Source organism: Ornithorhynchus anatinus, chromosome X5 (assembly GCF_004115215.2).
Source record: "Ornithorhynchus anatinus isolate Pmale09 chromosome X5, mOrnAna1.pri.v4, whole genome shotgun sequence".
Taxonomy (NCBI): domain Eukaryota; kingdom Metazoa; phylum Chordata; class Mammalia; order Monotremata; family Ornithorhynchidae; genus Ornithorhynchus; species Ornithorhynchus anatinus.
Genome location: NC_041753.1, coordinates 33,021,790 through 33,042,520, shown reverse-complemented (window position 1 = coordinate 33,042,520; position 20,731 = coordinate 33,021,790). Strand labels below are relative to the sequence as shown.

The 20,731-nt window shown below is 55.3% G+C and overlaps 1 protein-coding gene and 1 non-coding gene across 2 annotated transcripts; both read left to right on the top strand.

Annotated features, from left to right (window-relative positions):
• Positions 1–2,241: 2,241 nt before the first annotated feature.
• On the top strand, positions 2,242–15,965 carry LOC100681148 (phosphorylated adapter RNA export protein). Its single transcript, XM_029054839.2, has 5 exons — positions 2,242–2,399; positions 7,978–8,062; positions 9,192–9,769; positions 14,281–14,364; positions 15,608–15,965. Exons 1-4 carry the CDS (start codon positions 2,317–2,319, stop codon positions 14,318–14,320), a joined length of 786 nt encoding a protein of 261 aa, XP_028910672.1. The 5' UTR covers positions 2,242–2,316; the 3' UTR covers positions 14,321–14,364; positions 15,608–15,965.
• Positions 15,966–19,349: 3,384 nt separating this feature from the next.
• Positions 19,350–19,487, top strand: LOC114808321. Its single transcript, XR_003756167.1, has one exon. It is a non-coding gene; the product is annotated as a small nucleolar RNA SNORA7 (small nucleolar RNA).
• The last annotated feature ends 1,244 nt before the right edge of the window (positions 19,488–20,731 follow it).

Here is a 20,731-nt window from a genome sequence, read left to right as displayed (position 1 = left end):
TTTCTCCCAGAACCGTTGTCGTGGGTGGGGGATCGGTCCCCGAACCGAGGGTCCTGGACCCTAACGTTGCCCAAAATTGCCCCCTCTTAACATCACTTTTCCCATTTCCCTACAGTTCCCACGTGCATACCCACCTTCCACCGCCCACACCCCTGGGCGGGTGCCACCGAGGAGGCTCCCGCGGTCAAGGCGAAACGGATGCGTCGCCGAGACGAGCAAGGGTCGCGACCTTAAATAGAGGACTTCCTACGCGTATGTGGTGTCCCTCTCTTTCTGGAGGTGACACTGAAGGTGTGATCCTAGTGGGGCACGCGGGCGTGGCCGAGAAGGCCGGCGGGTGACCGGCACGCCCTTCCACCCCGGGTGCCCGGAAAGATCGTTCCTTGCCACCCTGACGTGATCGGTCCATCAGGGGCCTCTCTCCGATCTCGCTACCAACCTAAAGGCCCGTCTGCCCCGGGACGCCCTCCCTGACTAACGTCTCCTCTCCCCGCCCCGTTTATCCGATTTCGCCCCTTTTCATTCCTGCCCCCGGCCACCCCACCCCCTCCTCCGGCATCACTTACTCGCTTCCGTCCAGGCCTCCTCGGCACTTTGATACGCGCCCCCGGCCCCCGGCAGCGCTCGGGTACGGATCCCACTACGCCATCGCTACCCGCACTTTCTGTTAACGTCTGTCACCCCCAGCTAGATAGGGAGCTCCTCCAGGGCAGGGATGGTATCGACCACATCGATTACCCCGTCAGGCTTCAAGAGATCCCACCGATCGATTAGCCGATTAAGGGCCGGTCTGTGTGTTTTCCGGCCCGCCTCTTGGTATCGCGACGTTCGCAAAGACCTTGCTCGGGGACAGCGACTTCTCTCCCGATTCTCTTTCTCACTTCCTCTCAACTCTGCGATGTGCCACTCTCCCAAGACGCCCAGGACCCGTGCTCTGCGCCCAGCGAGCACTGCATCAGTTCTATCGGTCGTCTCTCTCTCTCTCTCTCTCTCTCACACACACACCCTCCCTCCCTCCCTCCCTCCGCTTCTCCCTCTCTCCCACTGTTCAGGGAAAGAGAATCCCCACCATGGGCAGAACGGTAATTTTTCCCTGAACCTACCCATCTCTCTCTTTAGAATATCTGTTAAGAAGGGCTCGTCATTCCGACCGATGCCCTGTTAGCAGGAAATTCTCCACATCGACCCCGAACCGAGTCTAGAAACGCAATGAGAGACCGAGAACGGGCAGCTACAAGTAGGCGGCGGATGGGCGAAGCGGGCTTTAAAGTAACCCCTTCTTCCAAAAGCTGGTGTTCTTTCTGGAGGAACTTCTGCTCGCGACCCCAAAGTGAGGCCCTGACCCCTCCGGGAGATCCCGAGGCGGGAAGCAGCAAGACGGATGAGATGCCTCGGAAGCGATCGAGGTCGATCCTCCTCCAGATTTGGAGGGGGGTTCCGGGGGTAGCCTGGGTATTAGAAAAACAAAACCCTCCAAAAGCCGCGATTCAGACCCTTAAAGGAAGTCGTTTGTTCGGTCGTCGGGTTTAGACGGGGTCGGTTGCTTCCGTCGGCGACTAGATAAAGCAAAGTCCCGGGCCGGGAAAGGCAACGCTCCACTTGGCGTTCGGCGAGTTTAATAAACTCGAGTCTCCTCGGTTCTCACGGTCGCCCGTACGTCTGTCCACGTGTCTCTGCGTCCGCCCAGAGGCCCTTCCTCAGACCTACGGACCGTCTGTCCGATCGAAAGGCGAACCGGGGCCCGTCCGGTCAGGAGAGATCGCGACTCTGCCCGGGTTGGACCGAATCCGAATTCAAAAGTCGATCCGAATCATCCCATCGACGGTATCCGTCGAGCGCTCACGGAGCGCGGGAGACCGCGAGGAGCGCAAGGGCGAGTGCCCCACGACGGAGTGGGCAGGACGAGCTCCCAGCGGGGAATCCCTGAGAACTGCGCGGGGTGGAGCCTGAGGGGCCGGGGGCGCTGGGCGGGGCCGGGGTGAGCGGGGGCGCCGGGCGGGGCCGGAGAGCCGCCCTGAGCGGTGCGCGAGCACAAAAGGGCGTAGGGCGGGGCCCAGGTGGCATTGGGCGTTGGGCGGGCCCACGTGACCTGGGGGCTGGGCGGGGCCGAGCGAGAGCCGTTGGGCGGGCCCCACGTGACCTTGGGGGCTGGGCGGGGCCAGAGAGCCGTTGGGCGGGGCCGTACGCGGCCGGGGGGAGGGGGGTGACGGGGGGAGGGGGGCGGTCCGGCCTGGGCTTCAGCGGAGAGCGGTCAAAGACCCAGAAGCCTTTGAGCGAGAGGCAGCTGGTGCCCCGCGAAGGTGTCAGGGCCGAAGCATGGCTGCTGCTTCCGCCCGCGACGGGCCCGACGGGGACGCCCATTGGAAAGGGGCCGGACAGGAGGCGTGGAGGCGGACGAGGTAAGGGTGGCGGGAAAATGCTGAGGGAGCGGACGAGGCGAGGGAGGCGGGAAAAACCTGAGGTGAAGGACGAGGCGAGGGCGGCGGGAAGGAGCTGAGGTGAAGGACGAGGTGAGGGCGGAGAAAGAAGATGAAAGAGCGAACGAGGTGAGGGAGGTGGGCAAAAGCTGAGGGAAAGGACGAGGGAAAGATGGCGGGAAGGAGCTGAGGTAAAAAGGACGAGGTGAAGACGGCGGGAAGGAGCTGAGGTCAAGGACGAGGTGAAGACGGCGGGAAGGAGCTGAGGTAAAGGGCGAGGTGAGGGCGGAGAAAGAATTTGATGGAGCGAACGAGGTGAGGGCGGCGGGAAGGAGCTGAGGTAAAGGGCGAGGCGAGGGCGGAGAAAAGATGAAGGAGCGAACGAGGTGAGGGAGGCGGGCAAAAGCTAAGGGAAAGGACGAGGGAAAGACGGCGGGGAGGAGCTGACGGAAAGGACGAGGTGAGGGCGGCGGGAAGGAACTGAGGTGAAGGACGAGGTGAGGGCGGCGGGAAGGAGCTGAGGGAAAAGGACGAGGCGAGGGCGGCGGGAAGGAGCTGAGGGAAAGGACGGGGTGAGGGCGGCGGGAAGGAGCTGAGGGAAAGGACGAGGCGAGGGCGGCGGGAAGGAGCTGAGGGAAAGGACCAAGTGACAGTGGCGGGAAGAAAACGACGGAGAGGACGAGGCGAGGGCGGCGGGAAGGAGCTGAGAGAAAGGACGAGGTGAGGGCAGCGGGAAGGAGCTGAGAGAAAGGACGAGGTGAGGGCAGCGGGAAGGAGCTGAGGGAAAGAACGGGGTGAGGGGAGACGGGAAGAAAATGACGGAGTGGACGAGGAGAGGGAGGCGGCAAGAAGCTGAGGAAAAGGACCAAGTGACCGCGGCGGGAAGAAAACGACGGAGAGGACGAGGCGAGGGCGGCGGGAAGGAGCTGAGAGAAAGGACGAGGTGAGGGCGGCGGGAAGGAGCTGAGGGAAAGAACGGGGTGAGGGGAGACGGGAAGAAGATGACCGAGTGGACGAGGAGAGGGAGGCGGGAAGAAGCTGAGGAAAAGGACCAAGTGACCGCGGCGGGAAGAAAACGACGGAGAGGACGAGGCGAGGCGGCGGGAAGGAGCTGAGAGAAAGGACGAGGTGAGGGCGGCGGGAAGGAGCTGAGGGAAAGAACGGGGTGAGGGGAGACGGGAAGAAGATGACCGAGTGGACGAGGAGAGGGAGGCGGGAAGAAGCTGAGGAAAAGGACCAAGTGACCGCGGCGGGAAGAAAACGACGGAGAGGACGAGGCGAGGGCGGCGGGAAGGAGCTGAGAGAAAGGACGAGGCGAGGGCGGCGGGAAGGAGCTGAGAGAAAGGACGAGGTGAGGGCGGCGGGAAGGAGCTGAGGGAAAGAACGGGGTGAGGGGAGACGGGAAGAAAATGACGGAGTGGACGAGGAGAGGGAGGCGGCAAGAAGCTGAGGAAAAGGACCAAGTGACCGCGGCGGGAAGAAAACGACGGAGAGGACGAGGCGAGGGCGGCGGGAAGGAGCTGAGAGAAAGGACGAGGTGAGGGCGGCGGGAAGGAGCTGAGGGAAAGAACGGGGTGAGGGGAGACGGGAAGAAGATGACCGAGTGGACAAGGAGAGGGAGGCGGGAAGAAGCTGAGGAAAAGGACCAAGTGACCGCGGCGGGAAGAAAACGACGGAGAGGACGAGGCGAGGGCGGCGGGAAGGAGCTGAGAGAAAGGACGAGGCGAGGGCGGCGGGAAGGAGCTGAGAGAAAGGACGAGGTGAGGGCGGCGGGAAGGAGCTGAGGGAAAGAACGGGGTGAGGGGAGACGGGAAGAAAATGACGGAGTGGACGAGGAGAGGGAGGCGGCAAGAAGCTGAGGAAAAGGACCAAGTGACCGCGGCGGGAAGAAAACGACGGAGAGGACGAGGCGAGGGCGGCGGGAAGGAGCTGAGAGAAAGGACGAGGTGAGGGCGGCGGGAAGGAGCTGAGAGAAAGGACGAGGAGAGGGAGGCGGGAAAAAGCTGAGGAAAAGGACCAAGTGACCGCGGCGGGAAGAAAACGACGGAGAGGACGAGGCGAGGGCGGCGGGAAGGAGCTGAGAGAAAGAACGAGGCGAGGGCGGCGGGAAGGAGCTGAGGGAAGAACGGGGTGAGGGGAGACGGGAAGAAGATGACCGAGTGGAAGAGGAGAGGGAGGCGGGAAGAAGCTGAGGAAAAGGACCAAAGTGACCGCGGCGGGAAGAAAACGACGGAGAGGACGAGGCGAGGGCGGCGGGAAGGAGCTGAGAGAAAGGACGAGGCGAGGGCGGCGGGAAGGAGCTGAGGGAAAGAACGCGGTGAGGGGAGACGGGAAGAAGATGACCGAGTGGACGAGGAGAGGGAGGCGGGAAGAAGCTGAGGAAAAGGACCAAGTGACCGCGGCGGGAAGAAAACGACGGAGAGGACGAGGCGAGGGCGGCGGGAAGGAGCTGAGGGAAAGAACGGGGTGAGGGGAGACGGGAAGGAGCTGAGGGAAAGAACGGGGTGAGGGGAGACGGGATGAAGATGACCGAGTGGACGAGGCGAGGGAGGCGGGAAGAAGCTGAGGAAAAGGACCAAGTGACCGCGGCGGGAAGAAAACGACGGAGAGGACGAGGCGAGGGCGGCGGGAAGGAGCTGAGGGAAAGAACGGGGTGAGGGGAGACGGGAAGGAGCTGAGGGAAAGAACGGGGTGAGGGGAGACGGGACGAAGATGACCGAGTGGACGAGGCGAGGGAGGCGGGAAGAAGCTGAGGAAAAGGACCAAGTGACCGCGGCGGGAAGAAAACGACGGAGAGGACGAGGCGAGGGCGGCGGGAAGGAGCTGAGAGAAAGGACGAGGCGAGGGCGGCGGGAAGGAGCTGAGAGAAAGGACGAGGTGAGGGCGGCGGGAAGGAGCTGAGGGAAAGAACGGGGTGAGGGGAGACGGGAAGAAAATGACGGAGTGGACGAGGAGAGGGAGGCGGCAAGAAGCTGAGGAAAAGGACCAAGTGACCGCGGCGGGAAGAAAACGACGGAGAGGACGAGGCGAGGGCGGCGGGAAGGAGCTGAGAGAAAGGACGAGGCGAGGGCGGCGGGAAGGAGCTGAGGGAAAGAACGGGGTGAGGGGAGACGGGAAGAAGATGACCGAGTGGAAGAGGAGAGGGAGGCGGGAAGAAGCTGAGGAAAAGGACCAAGTGACCGCGGCGGGAAGAAAACGACGGAGAGGACGAGGCGAGGGCGGCGGGAAGGAGCTGAGAGAAAGGACGAGGCGAGGGCGGCGGGAAGGAGCTGAGGGAAAGAACGCGGTGAGGGGAGACGGGAAGAAGATGACCGAGTGGACGAGGAGAGGGAGGCGGGAAGAAGCTGAGGAAAAGGACCAAGTGACCGCGGCGGGAAGAAAACGACGGAGAGGACGAGGCGAGGGCGGCGGGAAGGAGCTGAGGGAAAGAACGGGGTGAGGGGAGACGGGAAGGAGCTGAGGGAAAGAACGGGGTGAGGGGAGACGGGATGAAGATGACCGAGTGGACGAGGCGAGGGAGGCGGGAAGAAGCTGAGGAAAAGGACCAAGTGACCGCGGCGGGAAGAAAACGACGGAGAGGACGAGGCGAGGGCGGCGGGAAGGAGCTGAGGGAAAGAACGGGGTGAGGGGAGACGGGAAGGAGCTGAGGGAAAGAACGGGGTGAGGGGAGACGGGACGAAGATGACCGAGTGGACGAGGCGAGGGAGGCGGGAAGAAGCTGAGGAAAAGGACCAAGTGACCGCGGCGGGAAGAAAACGACGGAGAGGACGAGGCGAGGGCGGCGGGAAGGAGCTGAGAGAAAGGACGAGGTGAGGGCGGCGGGAAGGAGCTGAGGGAAAGAACGGGGTGAGGGGAGACGGGAAGAAAATGACAGAGTGGACGAGGAATGGCAGGCGGCAAGAAGCTGAGGAAAAGGACCAAGTGACCGCGGCGGGAAGAAAACAACGGAGAGGACGAGGCGAGGGCGGCGGGAAGGAGCTGAGAGAAAGGATGAGGTGAGGGCGGCGGGAAGGAGCTGAGAGAAAGGACGAGGTGAGGGCGGCGGGAAGGAGCTGAGGGAAAGAACGGGGTGAGGGGAGACGGGAAGAAAATGACGGAGTGGACGAGGAGAGGGAGGCGGCAAGAAGCTGAGGAAAAGGACCAAGTGACCGCGGCGGGAAGAAAACGACGGAGAGGACGAGGCGAGGGCGGCGGGAAGGAGCTGAGAGAAAGGACGAGGCGAGGGCGCCGGGAAGGAGCTGAGGGAAAGAACGCGGTGAGGGGAGACGGGAAGAAGATGACCGAGTGGAAGAGGAGAGGGAGGCGGCAAGAAGCTGAGGAAAAGGACCAAGTGACCGCGGCGGGAAGAAAACGACGGAGAGGACGAGGCGAGGGCGGCGGGAAGGAGCTGAGAGAAAGGACGAGGCGAGGGCGGCGGGAAGGAGCTGAGGGAAAGAACGCGGTGAGGGGAGACGGGAAGAAGATGACCGAGTGGACGAGGAGAGGGAGGCGGGAAGAAGCTGAGGAAAAGGACCAAGTGACCGCGGCGGGAAGAAAACGACGGAGAGGACGAGGCGAGGGCGGCGGGAAGGAGCTGAGGGAAAGGACGAGGCGAGGGCGGCGGGAAGGAGCTGAGGGAAAGAACGGGGTGAGGGGAGATGGGAAGAAGATGACCGAGTGGACGAGGAGAGGGAGGCGGGAAGAAGCTGAGGAAAAGGACCAAGTGACCGCGGCGGGAAGAAAACGACGGAGAGGACGAGGCGAGGGCGGCGGGAAGGAGCTGAGGGAAAGAACGGGGTGAGGGGAGACGGGAAGGAGCTGAGGGAAAGAACGGGGTGAGGGGAGACGGGACGAAGATGACCGAGTGGACGAGGCGAGGGAGGCGGGAAGAAGCTGAGGAAAAGGACCAAGTGACCGCGGCGGGAAGAAAACGACGGAGAGGACGAGGCGAGGGCGGCGGGAAGGAGCTGAGAGAAAGGACGAGGCGAGGGCCGCGGGAAGGAGCTGAGAGAAAGGACGAGGTGAGGGCGGCGGGAAGGAGCTGAGGGAAAGAACGGGGTGAGGGGAGACGGGAAGAAAATGACGGAGTGGACGAGGAGAGGGAGGCGGGAAGAAGCTGAGGAAAAGGACCAAGTGACCGCGGCGGGAGGAAAACGACAGAGAGGACGAGGCGAGGGCGGCGGGAAGGAGCTGAGAGAAAGGACGAGGTGAGGGCGGTGGAAAGGAGCTGAGGGAAAGAATGGGGTGAGGGCGGTGGGAAGGAGCTGAGGGAAAGAATGGGGTGAGGGGCACGGGAAGAAGATGACGGAGTGGACGAGGAGAGGGAGGCGGGAAGAAGCTGAGGAAAAGGACCAAGTGACCGCGGCGGGAAGAAAACGACGGAGAGGACGAGGCGAGGGTGGCGGGAAGGAGCTGAGAGACAGGACGAGGTGAGGGCGGCGGAAAGGAGCCAAGGGAGACACTGCCCGCGATGGAGACGTTTTGGGGAGGAGGGGCGGGCGGGATCCGTGCGGCGGAAAGCGGGGCGGGGGGGGCGCCCCCAACCCCGGGCCCGACACCGCCGCCCTCCCACCGCCCCCAGGACCCCTAGGTACCCGCCAGCCCTGTACCATCGTGGAGCGGAGTGGACCGGAAAGGACGAGACCCTGCCCAGGGCGGCGCCCAAGGTAAGCACCCCGTGGGCTCGCTGTGCCAGCCGTGCCGCGGCTCAAGTGCCAGGAATTGGCGGAAAGAAAAAGGTGACACGGAGATAGCAAACAGCAAGAGAGGTGGGAGGGTCTGTGGGGGCGAGGCGGGGTCGGGAGGGGGAGGCTTGAGAAAGATGGACAGAGAGGAGGGCCGCATCCCCACACCCAAACACCTCCGGGGAATCCTTCACCTACGTGTGTGCGGCCCCGGGGGAGCAGGCTTCACTGCCCCGTGTGCGGCCCCGGGGGAGCAGGCTGGGGAGCAGGCTTCGCTGCCCCGTGTGCGGCTCCGGGGGAGCAGGCTTCGCTGCCCCGTGTGCGGCCCCAGGGGAGCGGGCTTCGCTGCCCCGTGTGTGGCCCAATCCCCCTCTCCCCCTTGCCCTCGCTGTCGGGCCGGGCCGGGCCGGGCCATGATGTGCCACCAAAGATGCCCCTGGGTTCTAGTTCGGGGCCGCGCTCCCTTCCCCGGCCTGGTCTGTCCGGCGTTCGGGACGCAGGCTTTCCGTGTGGAGCATCGGCTCCTGCGAAGGACCCCCGCCTCTCAACCGGCTCCCGCTCCCTTTCCTGCAGGCCTCTGCCGCTCCCCCTCTAGACTCCTTAAGGGCAGGGGACCCGCCCACCGATTCCGTGGTAGGGTAGTCTCCCAGATCCCAGCCGCAGAGCGGTCCGCACCTAGTTAGCCCTCGATAAATACCTATTGATCGATCGATCGGTTGACCGACGAAGCATAGAGCCGAACGACGGCGTACCGGTGAGAAGGCGGGCGTGGGAGGCGAGCCGGGCGGGGATTCGACCAGTGCCTGGACTGGGGAGGGGAGCGAGGGGAGAGGGAGGATCATTTCCTCCACCTGATCGATTTCCTTTTTTTTTTTTTTTTGGAATTTAAAGCGGGCAGACGTCGGGGGAGGGTCGGGCACGAGCCCTCGCCTACCCCTGCCGCTTTAGCTCCGCGGTAATAAATCCTGATACTGTCGATAGGGAGAAGGAGACCGGTGATGATGATCGTGGTCTTCGTGAGGCGCTTCCTAGGTGCCCGGCACCGCGTTGAGCAGTGGGGTGGTTCCCAAGCTGGTCCCTGTGCCATTCATTGTGTTTCACTCCTTTGTAGAGGGCGTCGGATGGAGGCGTCTCCTCCGGGCCGAGTCGCACCGCCGCCCTTAAACGTAGTTGGGCGATGAACGGCGAGAACTCTGACAGTTCCTCCGATTCAGATGCCGACGAGCTCCCGCGGAAAGCAAAGCGGGAGAACCGTGGCGTCCTCTCTCCCGTTCCGTTGGTCCCGCGCAGTCAGAAGCAGCCAGCTCGGGCCGGGGGGAGGGCCAGCGACGACTGGGCTAGTGCAGTGCTGACGGACGATAGCCAGGACGAGTTGGCCAGACAGTTCGAGAAGCTGGAAATCAAGGAGAGCGCCGCCGAGAGCGGGCGGGCGGAGACCCAGAATCGTTTGCTAGCCAGAAAACTCCCGAGAGTGCAGGAGGCAGAGAAAGGAGACCACGAGCCGGCTGAAGGCGTCTGGGGAGCCTCCCCCATCGCAAGGACAGAAGAGAATAAAGGAAAATGCCATCCCCAGCGCAAATGCCTCGTCGAAGGAAAACCGGAAGAGAGACAAGAGATAAATTACAAAAGATACTACGATATTCCTGAGGCGGGTTCGGAGGAAGTAGTGGCAAGGGAAATTTCCCACAGGTGAGCCCTCGCATTTGTTTAATCCGCGTCTCTGTTGTACGTTGACGGTCTTGGTTAAGACGCACGGGAAGCAGCGTGGCGGGGTGGACAGAGCACAGGCCTGGGGGTCAGAAGGGCGTGGGATCTAATGCCGACTCTGCCACCTGTCTGCCGCGTGGCCCCGGGCGGGCCACTTCACTCCGCCGGGCATCCGTAAAATGGGGAGCGAGACGGGGAGCTCTGCGTGGGACAGGGACCGCGTCCAACCCGATTTGCCTCTGTTCACCCCAACGCTCAGTACGGTGCCGGGCACATAGCGAGCGCTTGACTGATACCACAGTCATTACTACTGGTATCGTCATCATCATTGTTCTCATTGTTACTGCCGCTGCGTGCTGGGCGCTGCCCCGAGCCCCGGGGTGGACACAAGCCAAGCCGGGTGGACGCAGTCCGTGGCCCTCACGGGGCTCACGGCCTCAAGCCCCATTTTGCGGGTGGGCTGAGTGGGGCTCAGAGAAGGGAAGTGACTTGCCCAAGCTCACACGGCCGACAGGCGGGGCCGACAGGCGGGGGAGTGAGGATTCGAACCCGGCTCCTCCCGGACTCCCGGGCCCGTGTCTTATCCACGAGGCCTCGTTCCCCCTCGCCGACATTTAAACCAGCCCCACGATTTAGCGGGAGACCCCGGGCCCCGACCTGAAAGAACTTCGCTGAGTTCTTTCTCTCTTTTCTGTCGTCCTCGCTTCTGCCCGTAGACAATTTGAATGTGAGGCGCGAATCCCGCGGCGAAGGCCGCGGGCCGTACTTGCGCGCTCTTGTCTCAGTCACCAGGGCGCCAAGTTCCAGGAAGTAGGAGTGGCTAGGAGAGGGGAGGGGAGCTTTGACAGACACGAATCGGGCTCCTGGAAAATGCTGGCAGTGCTCTAGTTTTTGTGCCCTTGGAAAGATTAATAGGCCTGTCGCCTCGGTGGCGAAGAGATGGTTCGAAATGGTCCGAATGGATGAGAAATGCCAATGCCTGCACCGTGTATCGTTTTCAATTTTACTGCTTTCTGGTTAGCCAGGGCTCGAAGGCGAGGCAGAATTTCTGGTTGTTGTCTCTGGGAGGAGGATTCAGCCAGAAGCAAACCCGCCGGGAGAATCCAGCCAAAACCTGATGGTCGCTTTGCGATTTGAGGCTTTCCTTTTGAGATGTTTCCGGCTGGAGGTGGGTGACCTGGGGTCTTGCCTCTTTTGTGGTGGTTGTTTCTTTTGCTGTCTCAAACTACAACAGCGGAGCAGAGTCGGCCCCTCGGCATTTTATTTTTCCATAATTTTCTAACGTACCTTGGACTCCCGCTTGGGTCTTCGTGTCTCGTCCTATGCCGCCGAGTCGTTTCCGACCCATAGAGATGCCACCGACGCATCTCTCCCAGAACGCCCCGCTCTCCATCTGCAATCGTGCCGGTAGTGTAGCCGTGGAGTTTTCTTGGTAAAAAGACGGAAGTGGTTCGCCACTGCCGCCTTCCGTGCAGTCAACTCGAGCTTCTGCCCTCGACTCTCTCCCGGGCCGCTGCTGCCCGGCATGGGCGAGTTTGGCTTTGTAGCAGGTCGCCTTCCACTCGCCAGCCACTGCCCGAGCTTGGAATGGAAGGGGTAGGCCTCTTCTGGGCTCTCCCTCCCATAGCCGAGAGTGGCAGAGTCCTGGAAACTCTCCAGGTGTGACCCCGAGAGGGGATGGGTCTTCTCAGAAGTCACTAAAAGCCTTGACTCTGGGACCCGCCCGTTCATCCGAGCGCCAGCCAAAGCAGGTCAATGGTCCATCGGGGAGATTTCTCGGGCAGTGTGAAGTGTGAATCCTGTCATGAGGATTCCCAGTCAGGTAGGAGGGGAAATATCAGTTGAGGAAGAATGGGTTTGTCTTGCCAGGTTCATTCATTCGATAGTATTTATTGAGCGCTTACTATGTGCAGAGCACTGTACTAAGCGCTTGGAATGAACAAGTCGGCAACAGATAGAGACGGTCCCTGCCGTTTGACGGGCTTACAGTCTAATCGGGGGAGACGGACAGACAAGAACAAGGGCAATAAATAGAGTCGAGGGGAAGAACATCTCGTAAAAACAATGGCAACTAAATAGAATCAAGGCGATGTACAATTCATTAACAAAATAAATAGGGTAATGAAAATATATACAGTTGAGCAGACGAGTACAGTGCTGAGGGGATGGGAAGGGAGTGGGGGAGGAGCAGAGGGAGATGGGGGGAAAAGAGGGTTAAGCTGCGGAGAGGTGAAGGGGGGGCGGTAGAGGGAGTAGAGGGAGAAGGGGAGCTCAGTCTGGGAAGGCCTCTTGGAGGAGGTGAGTTTTAAGTAGGGTTTTGAAGAGGGGAAGAGAATTAGTTTGGCGGAGGTGAGGAGGGAGGGCATTCCAGGACCCCTGGAGGACGTGTCCCAGGGATCGACGGCGGGATAGGTGAGACCGAGGGACGGTGAGGAGGTGGGAGGCGGAGGAGCGGAGCGTGCGGGGTGGGTGGTAGAAAGAGAGAAGGGAGGAGAGGTAGGAAGGGGCAAGGTGATGGAGAGCCTTGAAGCCTAGAGTGAGGAGTTTTTGTTTGGAGCGGAGGTCGATAGGCAACCACTGGAGGTGTTTAAGAAGGGGAGTGACATGCCCAGATCGTTTCTGCAGGAAGATGAGCCAGGCAGCGGAGTGAAGAATAGACTGGAGCGGGGTGAGAGAAGAGGAAGGGAGATCAGAGAGAAGGCTGACATAGTAGTCTAGCCGGGATATAACAAGAGCCTGTAGCAGTAAGGTAGCCGTTTGGGTGGAGAGGAAAGGGCGGATCTTGGCGATATTGTAAAGGTGAAACCGGCAGGACTTGGTAACGGATAGGATGTGTGGGGTGAATGAGAGAGACGAGTCAAGTTGTGTCTTGGGTTGGAGAGGGACCTCGAACGGAGAGTGAGTAGTTACTTCGAGGGCGTCTTGTGTTTAGACTGATGTGATAGCTTTCCCGTGGGTCTAGAAAATCTGACTTAGTACGTGGAGACTTGGAAAACGTGGTCTTTCGCTGAAAGCTTTGTGCATTCGGTTTGGAACGAGGACAGTTCCCCAGTTCGTAGATGGCTGGACAACTTCCAGGTAATTCATACTACCGGCCAAACGATTTCCAAGGTGCCTCCCGTCCCTGCAAGTGAAAACAACCGAGAGTAAGCGTGGAATTTACTTTATGTGACTTTCCCTGTAGGCTACGGGTACCGCAGAAAGAGCTGATAGCCCGAGCAGTGGGAATAATTGGGACCAAAAAGGCAATTCAGCTGCTGATAGAAACTGTTGAAGTGGAACAAAAAGGCGGAATCCTTAAACCGATGAGGAAGGACTGCCTTCCTTTATGCTTTCCATAGCACGGCATGTCTATTGGATAGCTTTCAGAGGATCTTTTTTTTTTTTTTTGCCTCATGGTTGAGATCTTCTTATTTTTTTCCTTCTTTTGTCACGCATCATTCTGCATGGCCTAGGGGATAATGCACGGGCCTGGGAGTCACTAGCCGTCAGTGTGACCTTGGGCGAGTCACTTAAGTTCTCTGGGCCTCAGTTTCCTCTACTGTAAAATGGGGATTTAGTTCCTGTTCTCCCTCCTACTTGAGTGGGGCCCACCTGATCAACTGGTATCTACTCCAGCTAAACCCCGGTTCTTTTCACCGAAAACTCTAGTAAGTGGTCCAAAATTGGAATTCCCAGGAAACGGAATTTTTCCTTCTCTCTCGTGCCGCTCAGGCAGCTGAAAGAGCAGAAAGGCTCAGGGTCGGTTTCAGACGCTAAGGAAGGGAAGCCATCACTTCAGGGCACAGGCCCGGCGGTAGAGGCACGGCCCTGGCACCCGGCAGCGGCGATGGCCCTGTCGGGTCACCCCACCCTGCGGCACCCCGGCGGGGAGAGAGCTAAGGAAATCCCCCTCCCAGCCCCTCCATCCAACCTGCCCTGCTGCAGGGGCGGTGCTGAGAAGCTCCCCAGTCAGGCGGTCAGTCAGTTGTATTTATTGAGCGCTTCCCGCGTGCACGGCCCTGTACTAAGTGCTTGGGAGAGTACAACAGAACGACATAACAGAAACATTCCTTACCCACAGTGAGCTTATTCCTGGTCATATGTAGCGTATCTCTGTTCCCAGCAGGCCGCTACTATCCTGCACTACTGGAGATTGGTTTTGAAGTCATGGTGTGATGTGTTGTATCCACTCGATGGGTCGCTTCAGTGCAGGGCGGTAACTTGTATCTACCCCAGCGCTTAGAACAGTGTTTGACGCATGGTAATCGTGTAACAGATACTGTAAAAAAGCACACAGCAGCTGGTCAGGGCCCGTGTCTGTCACTCTCGCTACATCCTTCCAAGTGCCTGGCACCATGCCCTGTGCACCGGAGGACCTCGGGAAATACAGATGAGTCTGACGTCTAATTGTTGTAGCGGGTTTTCAATGGTCTGGCTGATGGTCTGTCCGGGAGGGGGGCGGCGGGGGGGAGGGGGGTGAATATAAATGACGCTTGCGTTCATTTATGTAGGATGGAAGTGGAAGAAAAACACCCAGAGAAGTCTATCTGAGTGTCTTGAGAAACACTAAGAGCCTAACTGCTGAACAAATTGAGGTAAAAATCGTGTTGGCGCCGTGCCGCTCGGGGAACGGGAGGCTCGGTAGCTATTACTCAGGGAACCACGCACGAGGCTGCGACGGCCGTTGATTGATCAAGGGCGTCCATCGAGCGCTCCCAGTGTGCCGAGCACTGTAGTAGGCGCTTGGGAGAGAACGAGGCGGTCTCCGGGTACTTGCACGTGCGGGCTTCCCTTCCGGTAATGGTTGCGGTTCAAGGCGGTTGAGCAAGCTGTCCTTGACCCCTTCGATGTGGACGTGGTGCGCTATCAGGCTGCTAGTCCATCTCCGGAGAGGTCCTTCTTTATTCTGCACTGGCCCATCGTGGGCCCAGTGGACCCCTGGACCGCTACAAAGATGTGGGATAGCTATGATGAAATCATAGCATGAAATTGTTGCCTTCATAGGAAGTCCAATTCTCCCTGTCCTTTGCCTTCACATTTCCCATCCTCTGTAGACCCCCTTCTCCCCTCCCTTCATCCCCTGCTCCGTTCTTTTATCCATCTTTGGGAGACTGGGGTGAAACCCTGGTGGCAACGTTAAGAGGGATAGTGAGGCGCATATATACATGCTGGCAGTCCCGGGATGTATGGTGCAATTGGTTTGAGAAATCTGCACGTCAAGTCAAAGGGATGTAACCCGAAACCAGTTTTATCACAGGAACAATGCTGTAAATGGGGGGAGTGATTCCTGAACCAAGGTCAGATCCTCTAATGCTACCAAAAATTGCCCAGAATTGGGTACTCGGCCAACTCTCGATGAATGATACGGCTATAATAATGTATTTATAGCCAAATCAGGGAGGTTCCGAGTTACGGTAGGCAGCTTTTACTTGGTGAGATCCCGCTGGGGCTTGTGGGAGTGGTCAGAAGACCACTAGAACTCTAGAAGTGGTCGTGACTGCCGCTCCCTTCCACACTGTGTACGCCTAAGAATTCTTGGCTGCATCGATGGGATCAGTCCACTGACAGTCACTCTCTGTTTGCAAAACCCTTGCTCGAGGAAGGCAATCTCTCCCCTGATATTTTTTGTTTGTCTTGCTTTCTCTCTCTGCTTCTGTCTCTCTCGCTCTGTTTCTGCCCCTACACATCACTACCCCCCTTCCAATAATCAGTTGAATAGAATTCCCAGCCTGGGCAGAACTGAAATTTCTATCCAATCTTATAAATCTTCCTCTATAGAATATTTATTAGCAAGGTCTCATTATTTGATAGTTAATTAAATTAATGTCTTTTTTTAAGGAAATTTTCTGTGAGGAACAAAAATGCAAAAATAAACATCCAAAGGATGCTGAGAAGAGAAGCCTACAAGTCTGGAGGGGAAAATTGAAGTATCGTAATTTTAAAGAAGATTGCAGTCCTTCTAGCATGGCATCGGCCCCTCCAGAAGATTCAAAGGAAGAATGCAATGAAACTAAGTTAGGTTCAGAGGAAGCAGTCAAGGTTGTTCCTCCTCACGACTGTGAGCTTTCTTAATGGTACCCTGAATCTGTTTTTTTAAACAAAAATTGTTTAAAAACCTTAGAGTTATTCTGTTGTTTGATTAGGACTATGTTGTTGATTTTTGTGTGCAACATATTAAAGAAAGGTTCTGAGCTAGGGAAGGCATCGGTTCCTTTCATATTTGGGGAATTAATGTAATAGAGTCTAATATGATGGGTTTAGGGTCTTCTTTTTATTTCCTCTAATTTAAATTTTAAATTTAATGTTGATACGAAACAACTTAATAGCCACTGAGTAGCCACTGAATTAAACAGTCGTTGAAGGGTGGTATGGGCATTTCTGGTTTCAATTTTGTTTGGGTCAATTCTTTTTCTTTAGAAGAATATGTAGTCAAGGCTCTTTATAAGATGGGACGTGACTTGGGTTATTCACTTGGTCACTAGTATCTCTTGATCTGTATGAGCTCTTTTAAAGAACAGTCCCATCCAAACCAATCCTACTCTGTACATGATTCTTTTGGGGCTATTCCTGGAAAAGAGACCCAATTCTGCAGCTGAAGCTGAACTGTTAGCTTATTTTTTCAGTTCTGGGACTGCAGAGAACCGTGACGTCTAGTTGTTACCTCTCAATATACAATAATTTTCACCAGTCTAATAATCTTCTTCTTAGTCTTAACCATGAGGAGTGAGTGAGGGACACATGATTTACAAAGAGGTTTCAACCTAAAACCTTAATTTGGTCCAAACTGATTGCCTTCCAAACACAAAATCTGATCTGTCTGATGTGTGGAAACAAAAATAAGGTTTGGCAATTTACTTGGCTTTCTACCTTCTTTTGAGTATCTTTACAAAAAATCCAACTTTTCCCTAAAATCTCAAAATGCATTTTTTCTTAAAGAATAACAACACGGGTGGTTCATATAGCAGAAATGTTTCCAGAATTAATGGGAAAGATTACAAATAATTATTTTGAGAATGGAAACCAAAAAGCCAAATTATGCATAGCTACCCCAGAGTTCACATGTGCAACATTTTTATAGTTTTAAAATGGGAAATATGAGCATTAAGCAATTATATGGTGTGAAAGGAGAAGGCGGAGGTTATCAGACAGTTCAGTATGTGAAAAATCTCCATCTCCCAATGAGAAATGGCAAAGCTTTCAATCGGTATTAAATTAGTAAGAATGTGTAACTGAATGCACCTAAACAAATGCCATCTTGTGGAAAAAGGAAAGGGGCTGGGCCCAGAGATGGCCAGTATCTGGCAGCTATGATGCCACCCCCAGGTCCAGGTCTGAACTTTGGGGTAGCTATGAAATTTCTTAGAGAGCAACAGCATATCGGCCTTGAGGAAGAGGAAGCATGCTCTTTGCCACACTGTTGACTCAAGAACAGAAGCCCAGACCCAACAATTCCTAGAAAGAAGCCAAAAATCTTACCCAGCATCATGGATTTCTAGGAAGGAGGCCAGACACGCAAGTCACTCCTCTAAAGCATTAATTTTGCATTGCATGTAGAAGATACAGACAATAATTGCCCAGAAACTAGGGGAAAGAAAACACCACCACATTGGTGGCTCACTGATCTCACTGCACCTTCCAGTGACCATCCCATCTCCCCCCATCATTCCTTTCCAAACTCCTCCCGTGAGTTTATACCCGATGCCTCCACTTTTCATTCATTCATTCAATTGTATTTATTGAGCACTTACTGTGTGCAGAGCACTGTACTAAGCGCTTGGGAAAGTACAATACAGCAATGAAGAGAGACAATTCCTGCCCACAACAAGCTCACAGTCTACGGGGGGCAGAGACAGACATCAATATAAATAAAATGACAGATATATACATAAGTGCTGTGGGGTGGGGTGAGAAGGGAAGAGCAAAGGAAGCAAGTCAGGGTGACGTAGAAGGGAGTGAGAGATGAGGAAAAGTGGGGCTTAATTCGGGAAGGCCTCCTGGAGGAGAAGTGCCTTCAGTAAGGCTTTGAAGGGGGATTGTCTGGTGGATCTGAGGAGGGAGGGTGTTCCAGGCCAGAGGCAGGACATGGGTCAGGGGTTGGTTACGAGACAGGTGAGATGAAGGCCCAGTGAGAAGGTTAGCACCAGAGGAACGAAATGTGTGGGCTGGGATGTAGAAGGAGAGAAGTGAGGTGAGGTAGGAAAGGATAGGTAGGAGCCACATACATGCTGTCATTATAGTTCGGGGCCCAAAAGAGACATTCCATCCATTCAAGTTTCCTCTGGTGAAATGGGGATAAGATAGATTGTGTGCCTCAGGGGGGAAAGGGCTCCATTTCATAACCTGGTACCCAACCCAGCATTTCACACACAGTAAGTGGTTAATGAATTTAATAGTTGTAATTATATTTGTTAAGCACCTCCTGTGAACAGAACACTGTACCAAGCACTGGGAAAGAATATACAGGTGGGAATTAAACACTGTCCTTGGCCCTCAGAGGGTTCACAATCAAAATATAAAAAGGAGGAAAGAGGACTGGTGACAAGTACATAAGGTAAGATGAAACAAAACACTAAGACAACATAGGGAAGAAACCAAAGATCAGTAGGGTGTTGTGGCAGGAGGAGCAGAATTTCAGGCTCCTTGCTGTTCGAAGTGACCATCACAACTGTGGCCATAGGGACTGCTACAGCAGCAGGCGCCACAGCCTTCCAGAGGTTTTGTCGGGCAGTTCCAGGCTGCTGCTGCTGCTTCCCTCTGTCCCGCCGGGGTGGTGGAAGGTGAGTTGAGATGGAAGTTCATTGATGATGCAAGAGGAGAATTGGTGTGGGACCCAGGGAGGCAGCATGGGGGTCAGCATGGCAGCACCAAGATGGTACTGTTGTGCATAAGCCATTCAGTGTTGGATTTTAGAGCCCAGAAAGTTTCGCGTGAGAGATAGTGAGAAAGGGAGAGCTATTTGTACACAGTTAAATCATCTAGTAAAGAAACTCATGACTTCTGATTAAATTCAATACGCAGTGATGAGCTTGACTCGAAGTGAAGTCATACAGCCTAATACTTGAGTGAAGTGAAGTCAGAATTTGAGTTAGAAAAAATGACTATCTAAATTTAGATCAACGACAAGCACCTACGGATTTAAGGTCGATCGTAAATGCTCCTTATTACTTGAAAAGTTTTGTAAAAGCGGGACTTGTTCCTGAGAGCAAGAAGACAACATTTAAAAGAGGATCTCCAGAAGGCTAAAATATTTTTAAATACTGCAAGAAAAAAAGCCATTCTTTAAAAAAAAAAACAACTTTAGTCACTCAGGACCAGAAAAGTTTCTTTCTAGCCAGATAACCCAGCTCTTTTTGGGCTACTATTTATGGAAGATAGCTGTCTAATCGGTCCATTAACAGTATTTATTGAGTGCCTATTGTGTGCAGAGCACTGTAGCAAGCACTTGGAAAGTTTTCAAAAGCTAGTAGACAAGATCCTTCTCATAAAGCTTACATTCTTGAGGGCAAGACAGACCCTAAAATAGTTTGCGGATAGAAGGAAGAAGAACAAAGGGGTATATATATGAGTTAACCAATTACCACCCCTCTCAGGATGCCACCTGGAGAGTTTTTAGTACTCTACCAGTCTCGGCTATGGGAGGGAGAGTCAAGCAGAGGCATACCCGTTCCATTCCTAGCTTGGCCAGTGACTAGCGAGTGGAAGGCAATCTGCTACAAGTCACCTGTGCTTGGCAGCAGCAGCACAGGAGAGAGTCGAGGGCAGAGACTCAAGTTTACTGCACGGAAGATGGCAATGGTAAACCACTTCCGTATTTTTACCAAGAAAACTCTAAGGATACACTACCCAAATGATTGCAGATGGAGGTGGGGCGTTCTGGGAGAGATGTGACTATGGAGTCGCTATGGGTCGGAAACGACAGCATAAGGCAAGACAAGACAAACTATTACCACACAATTTAAGTCAAAGCAGGGGTATATGAAGTTCTTGGCATCCTTCATTGGAGACCAAATTAGTGAAAAGTTTAGCACAGTGCTTTGCACACAGTAAGCACTTAATAAATATGATTGAATGAAAGGCATAAGGAATGAGGACCTATGGAAAAACCAAGTGGGCACATGATGCAAGAGGAGAATTGGTGTGGGAACCCATGGAGGCAGCATGGGGGTCAGCATGGCCGCACCATCCAACACTGAACGGTTTATGCACAATAGTACCATCTAAGGGAGCTAGTGGGCACATGAACCACCCCACTAAAATAGCCAAGCACCTGAAACAAATTCATTACACATGCATTTAACTTGAGAGAATGGCAAAAGTTACCTGGAAGAGATTAACTGGAACTGAGCTACAATGTATCAAATAAAAACATGACAAATAAGTAACACTGGAAATGTCATTGAGATGTAAAAGATGTTAGGCATCAACAGCATCATCATAGACAGAATTTACTGAGTGGCTCCAGCCTGCAATGAGCTGTACTAAGTACTTGGAGAGTAAAGAGATATTCCTGTCCACAGTGTGCTAACAATCTAATTGGAGGAATACAAGAAACCGCAAATTGATAAATGTACAGGAGCATCTGAAGTTACAACCACCACACAGTATGTGCAACTTAAGGATAATAATAATGGTATTTGTTAAGCATTTACTATATGCCAAACACTGTACTAAGTACTAATTATCAGGTCCCATATGGGGCTCACAGTCTAAGTAGAAGGGAGACCAGTTATTGAATCCCCATTTTGCAGATGAAGAAACTGAAGCACAGAGAAGTTGAGTGACTTGCCCAGGGTTACACAGCAGGTAAGTGGTAGAGCTGGAATTAGAACCCAGATCCCCTGACTCCCAGGCCCATGCTCTTTCCACTAGGCTATGCTGCTTCTTCACTGTCTCTCTAGCACAGTTTCTATAAGTAAACAGTATATGCTATGCTGTGCCTAAGTCTCAGTATATGTAATGCCC

Coding starts and splice junctions, on each gene's coding strand:
- LOC100681148 (XM_029054839.2), top strand. CDS start 2,317: ATGGCTGCTGCTTCCGCCCGCGACGGGCCCGACGGGGACGCCCATTGG. Junction 2,400..7,977: donor GAGGCGTGGAGGCGGACGAG/GTAAGGGTGGCG, acceptor CACCGCCCCCAG/GACCCCTAGGTACCCGCCAG. Junction 9,770..14,280: donor GCAAGGGAAATTTCCCACAG/GTGAGCCCTCGC, acceptor TCATTTATGTAG/GATGGAAGTGGAAGAAAAAC.